The sequence below is a fragment of the Mizuhopecten yessoensis genome, unplaced genomic scaffold (assembly GCF_002113885.1).
Source record: "Mizuhopecten yessoensis strain PY_sf001 unplaced genomic scaffold, ASM211388v2 scaffold901, whole genome shotgun sequence".
NCBI lineage: Eukaryota > Metazoa > Mollusca > Bivalvia > Pectinida > Pectinidae > Mizuhopecten > Mizuhopecten yessoensis.
In genome coordinates this window covers 5,477-14,637 of record NW_018403778.1, presented here as the reverse complement: position 1 = coordinate 14,637, position 9,161 = coordinate 5,477, and the positions used below count along the sequence as shown (strand labels likewise).

Genomic DNA, 9,161 nt, shown 5'->3' with positions numbered 1-9,161 from the left:
GTTAAAGGGATGTTCCACTGTGTATCAAACGTATCGTTCTTATTATAACAGAATATAATGTTTACGTAAGTCAATAACATATGTTTGAACTTTCACGGTTTTTTCCCGTTAAAGTCGTTTAATAAAAGGTGATGTTGGACTAATGGTAGCATTGTGTTCTGTGTGAACCACACACTATCAATAAGCCTCTCACTTTCATGTATGTGTAAACAGGCTGACCGTGTTTGTATTCCCATCATTACATTTAATAGCTGAAAGAGTACTACGTGTTAGTAAAGTTACTAAGTCACTTACTAAGTGTTAGTAAAAGATACAAACAAACTAAACCTACATTAGGGTTTCTACATCCATACTGTTTGTAACCTAGATCATCGTATGGTGTATTCAGGCATTTCCGATTGACTCCGATTGAGAAATATGATATTATAATCATTTTGATTGGTCCAAATTATTCGATGTTTATAAAAAGGTCTGCATTGGTTCAACTTTTATACATCACTGTTTCCGATACCACGGAGGTACTACATTTTATATTGACAGCAGCGCTTGCGACAGAGCTCGGAACGTCTTTCAAAGTCATAGAATTGCATCTCCAGCTAATCTATTCTCTCATGTTTCAGCATTATCAACAGTGCCAGCCGATATGTAGCTAAGGTTTGAGAGAAGTGATACATTGTGCATTTTATTCTTATTTTGCTGTAAAAAATACAAATCCACTATTAATGGGCATGTGATACAAGTGTACCTGATTTGAAAAGGGGAAATACATCTATACAAATATGTTAAAAGACAGCTGAAATTTATTTTTAAAATTATTTCTTTCTGTCTTTACAAGTAAGTATTTTGTTAATTGTTTTTAAGAAGAAGTGACATTTAATATATATTGTTTTTAAGAAGAATTGACATTTAATATTTATTGTTTTTAGGAAGAAGTGACATTTAATATTTATTGTTTTTAAGAAGAAGTGACATTTAATATTTATTATTTTTGTTCGCTAAAATAATGTGTTTCAAGTTGGTTTTTATTGTTGTTTTTAATATATATAGCATTTGCGTGACAGGTACCTTCTGTTACATTTTCTCCATCGGATTCAATTGTTTTCTTTTCAGTAAAATCTTTTAATACAGAATGGATTTTTTTCTGATATAAAATAACGGTCTTTAGTAGCCTAAATGATCTAATGTTTTTTTAGTTATGGTATTGTATTTTGGCAGAAGTTAATGCTTTAATCATGTTATATGAATTAAAACTGGAATTCTATTTCGGAGATCACTTTTCTTCTTTAAATCAAATCTAATAACTTTCTCTTATATAAATATAGGTTTTATATCTTTGGAAGCGTTTTGCAAATTAAAGAAAATCGTTTACTAATGTTGTTGTATTTCGACAGCATCAATTGAAATTAAATATTACGAAATGAAGATATATGTAAAGTAAGAAAAAAATGTGTTTATTTTTCAATTAAATATGGATATAAACCTTTGCATAACATATGTGCATAGTGTGTTGCTGATTAAGAACATTTAAGCGTAAAATAAATATGTCTATCACATAACTATTCTATTGTCAATGTCAGAGCACTCATTACATAAAATATGTTTTAACCTAACACAGAAATGTGATTAGCTCTATTTTGCCATTGCTTCAATCGTGACATCCCAACTTCATGACGTAAGAAATCTCTAATTGTAACGAGATGTCACAGACGAAGCAACGTCGGAATCAAAAGTCGATATTTTGATTTTCGCGTTAGCCAAAATAAACTGTCTTTAGAAATATTTGCAACAGTTGATCTTTTGTGATAAACAACACCTAGCATTTAATTAAATTCCATGTAAAATTTGTTGCTCGCCAAAGTATCGCGAAAATAAAAAATCTCGTTTCAGAAATCTCTCCAGAAATAGAATTTCTTTATGAGGTATGAATGAATTTAATAAGTATTACAGAAATCGGCATTTATCGTCGATCCATTTTTCTTCAAAATAAATTTCATCCTAGCTGGAACTGATCAGTTGTTGCACTGATATAATAGACAAATCATAACAAAAAAAANTGTCATTACCACTTTCTGGGGTCCATATAACCACATATTTATCTTAGCTCGATTTCAAAGAACAATGATAGATATGCTATAAACCCAATCACCGCACACGTCGTGATCTGCCGTTTCTCATAACAATCGTATTGCGCGGAGGTACACATAGTTGTTTAAATTTATATGTGTATATTAATGAAAACCCTTTGTAATATCTGCCTCATTTGCAGGTAATCCCTCCATCCACGCCATGCTTGACTTCGAAAGCGGTCTTTTTTGTTGTTCTCTTATGTAGTAATTTTTGTTGTAGGGCGCCACCTACCGTATCACCATGGCTACCGTACGAGTGACCATCCTTCTAATTATGTTGTACAGTACCAGACATACGGTACAGGGACGCAACGGGACGATGGACGACTGGATTAGGTTGACTAACACGCTGTTTTCTAACTACACTAAGGAGATATTCCCTTTGTACAACTTTAGCGATACATTGAATATAGACACATCCATGTTTCCACTGTCCATGCTCGACTTTGACGAAGTGTCCGGCGTCATCACATTAAGTGCTGGAATGACGCTGAGCTGGAACGACTACCGTTTAAAATGGACGCCAAGCGACTATGGAGGAATTGACTACATAAACCTGAATTCCTCGAAAGTCTGGAAACCGAAAGTGTACGTTGTCACTGCGGCTGATGACCTGCGCCAGTTTGGTAGTGATGATTTTGAAATATTTATTTCGTATACTGGTCTCTTAAACTTCAGTCCAGGGAAGTTACTGCGGTCTACGTGTACAGTGGATATGACTAAATTTCCAGTTGACACCCAGCTATGCAGCATTCGGGTAATTCAATGGGCAGCATCACCCCATACCAAACTCACCTTCGACGATACGGAAATGAATATGATGTACTATATACCCAATGGTGAATGGAACATTGATAAAACCTCCGTATCCTTTTTTATGGGGTATGGATCTCCCTCTGAAACGCTTGATTTTACTATTCATATGTCTCGCCGATATATCTATTTTATAGTTTCAATGACTATCCCGATCCTGTTGTTGTGTTTCCTCAATCCGTTCGTGTTCCTCCTGCCGGCCACCTCAGGTGAGAGAATGTCCTTCACAATCACCATGTTCCTGTCTCTGGCGGTTTACATGACGCTTGTAGGAGACAACCTTCCCAAAGTGTCAGAAAACATGGCTGGGATGTCGTACTTTCTACTATTAACATTAATCTACAGCAGCACGTTGATCGTGCTGACTATATTTACTCTTAGATGTGAAGCCGTTGATGACGTCAGTCAGTTTCCAAAATGGTTGAGGCGACTTACGCGCTTCTGTTGTAAATTCAGGGACACTAAAGTAACCAGCAACCCTAAGTCGGACAAGGTGATGGAGCTGAAAGAGCAAGGAGGATCGGAGGTCGAAGAGATTGTTGATGTTGACCTAGAGTGCTTATGCATTAAAAACCAGGACGTGATGAAAGTCATTGATAATTCCCTTTTCGCCATTTCCTTCCTAGTTATTGTTATAATGACCCTTTGGTTCCTGTGTACTTATTATGCATAGTACGTTTAATGACGTCATGTCATTAAGTTTTTAGCTATAGAGAAAAAACGTTTCAGTTGAGATACCAATCAATTTTAAGTGTATAGCGACAGTGTTGTGGTGCATTGGTTGTTTGATTTCTATGCGACAAATCAATATTTTGGGTGTGTTTTGATTTCTGCTCAATCTTAACACAAAGGAATTATCTGTTGTGTTTCATTTGCCAACGAAGTTGACAAAATTGGCATTGCCTGTAATAACAAGTCTGTCACTGATTGTACACTGTTAACTCAGTATTGATCCACCGTAACAGCAGAACGTTTGTGGTGTATTTCGTTCTATTAGCAATATAGAACAAATTGAAAAGTACTTGTTTTGTACTGTGATTACGTGCAATACAAATGTTGTTTTCGTAACGATTTATTTCGACTAGGTCATGTCGACGGAGATTTGACACGTAGACTTGCACAAGCCCCAGTGTTTCCAGTGCTCCTTGTTAAACTTTTACAAGTTGTAGGCATTTTCACACAAATTCAATTTTAAATACTTGAACTGAATCTTGCATTGGCGGATCAAATGATGTCAATTTGAAATGCTTTGCAGTAACTTTAATAGTCTCCACACCAACTTAATTTCTCGCTAAGAGAATTGAAACAGGTGACGTTTAGATTGAAAGTGTGAAGTGATCGCTTGGCTTCAATTTGTTATTCTGCTTACTTTTGTAAATAAACAACATTTTAAATCAATGAATGACTATCATTATGTACTAAATTGGTATAGAACAACCAGTTAAATTTAATGTATGTGCATTGTAGTTAATGGTTTCTATGACTTATCGTCCTCTATTTGTATAAGATATCAGATATGATCTCTGTTTGCAATACATGTCCAGCACACACGTAGGCGTACACACACGGAAATATTAGCCAGGTGGCATAGGACTAGTAGTTAACGCCTGGTAAGGCAGCTTCTGCAAATTTCTCCAAAAATTGTATTAATTTATGTACACTGTATATATTTTTATTGCATTAATTGTATATCCATATACCGTGAAGAGCTTTAGAGTGGCTTATGTTAGCTAAATAAGGCACTATATCAAATGTTATATACTATTATTTTCTAAGGCTTGTTTCATTTGTACTGTCAATTTCTATGAGACAGCAGTTATTTTGTATGTATAGAGTTGTATGTTGTATAGATTATTACATTATATCTGTATCAAGACAAGTTATATTTTATGAAAGAAGTTATCGGTTTCTGTAGCTTTATAAGCTGATTTGTATGAAGACAGCGATTATACGTAATGTATGCAGTAGTAAGTTTCATTAACGTATTAGTTTAAACATATTCTATTGACAACATATTGACAAAGGGATTAGTCGGTAAGTTTTTCCGACTTATCCCTTTGTCAATATGTTGTCAATAAAATAAAAAAACTTGCACAAGCCCCAGTGTTTCCAGTGCTCCTTGTTAAACTTATACAAGTTGTAGGCATTTTCACACAAATTCAATTTTAAATACTTGAACTGAATCTTGCATTGGCGGATCAAATGATGTCAATTTGAAATGCTTTGCAGTAAATTAAATAGTCTCCACACCAACTTAATTTCTCACTCAGAGAAAGGAAATAGGTGACGTTTAGATTGAAAGTGTGAAGTGATTATAAGTAATGTATGCAGGAATAAGTTTCATTAACGTGTTAACCGATATTTATATACAGACAGTAGTTTTTGTTAATGTATCAAGTGATTTGTTTCTATTATTAATTGCATTTATATTTAAAGACACTAATTATATTTTATGAATTCAGCTGTTGGTTTTGATTGGTTATTAAAGTGATATTCGTATCAAGTTTAAGTTTATTGTTTTTCCTCAGATACATTAAAATGTACAACATGAGGTATCAGAATATAATAATACACATGTGATGACAAAATGGATGGCAAGTTCACAAAACAGTAATCATGATACATATTACAACAGTTTGTTATTTTTTTCTAACAAAAGACAAATTCCATTTAATGCTGTCGTGTTACAAAATGACAAAAGATCACTCATTTTAATTTGAGACAGATTTTTTTCTATAATGCAGAGGAATATATTTTTCTCTAAGCTCTACAATCATTAAATGTGTACATTTGAATAAATAATGTTATCCGTCGCCTAGTTCATTTTTACATAGAGTGCATTTTCGTTCTTGTTTTTGAATATTATGCCACCTACCCGTTTCAATGGGAAATTTCATATTAGAACATCTAAATTTGCATAATACTGATCTGGTTTTTTCGAAAGGTGAGTTAAATAAGGCTCAAGTACATGTTTATTCTTAAAGTTACCAGAGTTCACCTCGTGATGAATTTTGAATGTTTGCATGACATCTTTGTAAAAAATGATCGATAAAAATTAGTTTGACAGCATTTTTAATATAATATTTACTAATAGGTTCCTGTTTTATAAAAAAACAGAACTTTGTCCGACTTCATCAAAACACAATTTTATATATTCTAGCCATTTAAACTTACACAATGTATTGGCTTGAAGTTTAAACCTATACGTTTGGCAACTAAGTTTAAGACATACATATTGATTGAATAAAGTTTTTGGGTTCGATAGTTTTAGAGACAGTTTTTACGAGGACAACATTTTGACACCGAAGGATGACAAAATGTCTTTTATACAACATTTTCAGCCAGGATATAATCAACGAAAATGTACGACATTTGAACAGAAAAGTTCTAAAGAGAAGCTTTATTAACAGGCTGTTATTTTACCATTTTCAGTAACGATGTAACTGTTCTGAGTGTGATACGCATCTTTAGTTTTAATCGGCAAATATATAACGTGATTGTATTTTGTAAAAGTAAGGAAGAACCTAGATTTGAATATATTGATCTTTTTTGAGTGAAGGACTAGACCCACATGGAACTGCTATCCATTAGCCTGGGTACACAGTTGGATAAGATCACCATTAAGACTTATTTACATTTGAAAGCTCGATAATGGCCTAAAATTTGTTTGATTGTTTCAATTAATGCCGTCTGTTCTGTAGTCTATTGGTTCTTGTCAATTACAATCAATGATATTGACTTTCGGCGGTTAAGATGTTAAGTGGTTGATTAAACTCAATGATATATGTGATATCATCTGGAGATCGATTCTTCGGTGGAATTCCGGAACGTATTTACTCAAGGTACACTCTCAACCTCAATGTGGAAAATACATCACGTTTCCATTTAAGATTCGTGATAAAATGTGAGAAACTTAAGAATTATTTGTTTTCATATTTGGAAAGTCCGCATGAATCGATGAACACATGAAATGATGACACACCTAAAACTGCCTTTTGTGCGTTTAAATTTTCACGTTTCATTAATATTGTGCTTATCTAACTTTCTGTGTATAGATGTTTTCATTTATTGTAGGTGCGCCAAAAATAAGCAATGCGCATATCTGCTAAAGTTCGATAACGTGCTAAAATCAAAATGTACTAAATCGAGGAAGGTTTTTTTCATTAATCTGTAAGTTATGTCCACCAGACGGCGCTGTTGAAGCTAAGACAAATGCATACAGTCTTTATCGTAGCTTGTGAAAGGTTGATTTCTTACTTTATTGGGTTAGATTTTACACTAATATTAATTTTTTATAAACCTTGCTTAGACATCTAATTATTCTAATAAGGATATGTTTTGTGCATTTCATATATATACTATATAATAAGGGATTCCAGGTTTTACCTCAGCCGAGAGGTGTACAGTGAAAGTCTATGTATTTAATCTAGAGATCCGCATTTTACCTAATCCGCGACATATTCAGTCAGGATACATGGCCTTAAAATGAGGTTCTAGGTTTTACCTGAGTGCGAATGTTATAAGATCATTCGTTTAACCTGCTATCTTTTTACATTTGAAAACTACCTAACTCTAGCTAGATACACATGCTAACAAATTTGTTATCTTAATTCATTTGTCAGAACGCCTTTTATATATAAAAAAGAGCAAAATACATTGTATATGTTTTTTCCCCGATCGGACGTGAAAAGATATCGGGTCACCTGCCCGAGCACGTGGGTTTTCTCCAGGTACTTCGGTTTCCTTCCACATTAAGACCTCCCGCGCGCTAACATCCGGGCCAACAAGAGGGATTAATGGAAGTTGTAATAACTTCTCGCATAATTGTTGTAAAAGAAAATATTTTGATATCTGTCTACAGGGGAACACTACACTAGATCGGGAGGAGAGCGAATCACACACTTTCGCTGTTCAGGTGACAGATAGAAAAACTACAGAGAGAACGCCTTTTACAATGGTTCATTATATACGATAAGTTTCAGCTATTATATAAATGTATGTCGAACAAAAGTCGTTGTCCGTTTGGACATTATTGAAGCATTTTAATGAGATTGATGGATTTGAATAATTTAAATGTTGAATATCTTTTGTTTGTAATATGTTCTACTTTTGTTTGATGCCCTTCACATCATTTGTAAGCTGCATCTTTTTTTAAAAAGAAAGTTTAAATATATAAAAAAATGATATTCAAGTATTTCCGAAAGTCGTCGGAAACCATTTGATGATGTCTAGATTAAACATTTACACAAACGTTCTAACAGGTAAGAATAATTTTACTTACGCAGTAGGGTGGCGAGGAGAATTGTTAAAATCAGGAAGGTCTTCATTATGTCGGTTTTGTATCTCTGAAAGTCAATGCCAAAAAGAATTATTGACAGCTCAAACTTACTTTCTGAGTTGTACAATTTCTTAAATCAGTCATTTGCTTTTTTATTTTTTACTTTCTCGTTTTCGTATGACACGTCAAACAAAATATTTTTTAACTGTTGTCTATTTTTTTTGCTTATCAGAGCGGGAAAATGGACAAATCGTACACACAAAGAGACGAATATACATCAACCCATCCTCGAAATTCCAGGGGTTATATTCACTTATGCGAGTAGAGAACGTCAGTGAGAGTAACCCCTAGACATTTGAGAATGAAAAACAAAAAGGCGAAATAATATGAGACAAAAAATATAACAGGAAAAGATAAAATAACACACCAGAGACAAAAAGACAAAATATTAAAAATAAACAAAAAAACAAGAAGACGAAATGAAAATACAGATCATTGATTCGTTTTACTGCCTGGCATTACTTCGGAAATCACCGTTACGAGAAACAATCGATAAAATGCCACTCGTTTCGTTTTCTACCTAACATGTCCCCTACCATCATGTCTTTGTCCCTTTTCCATGGGTTTTCTCATTAGTGTTTCCTTCTTGATACATATCCAAAATTCTTTATAAACCGCAACATTTGCTTTATATATCGCCAAACTTCGGTATTACGCTAAGGGTTGCCGGACAAATAAAGGCTGGCTTTATTGTGAGGCTTTATTTAATTTTGGAGCGCATTAAGGACAGACGAAAACACGAAATAATATATGAAACTTGAACAGATTCTGGTTCTAATTTACTTCACGAAAACAAGGACGTACCTTTGAATTGGTGTTGCAATTATACTGATTTAAACTAAAGTAAATCGTTTAAACTGCATAAGTGGCTTAGCAGGTGAAAA

At 33.7% G+C, this 9,161-nt stretch overlaps 1 protein-coding gene and 1 long non-coding RNA gene across 2 annotated transcripts in view; one reads left to right on the top strand and one right to left on the bottom strand.

The window, feature by feature from the left end:
• Window positions 1–9,161, bottom strand: part of LOC110454101 — a 13,530-nt gene that overhangs the window by 3,444 nt on the left and 925 nt on the right. The window contains exon 2 of the long non-coding RNA XR_002463339.1: window positions 8,221–8,284. This is a non-coding gene — a long non-coding RNA (uncharacterized LOC110454101). The remainder of the gene's footprint in view (window positions 1–8,220; window positions 8,285–9,161) is intronic.
• Window positions 2,062–5,508, top strand: LOC110454093 (neuronal acetylcholine receptor subunit alpha-7-like). The gene has a single exon (XM_021503447.1). It carries the CDS (start codon window positions 2,368–2,370, stop codon window positions 3,610–3,612), a length of 1,245 nt encoding a protein of 414 aa, XP_021359122.1. The 5' UTR covers window positions 2,062–2,367; the 3' UTR covers window positions 3,613–5,508.

Excerpts from the sequence above, each read along its gene's own strand:
- LOC110454093 (XM_021503447.1), top strand. The coding sequence starts at position 2,368 with ATGGCTACCGTACGAGTGACCATCCTTCTAATTATGTTGTACAGTACC.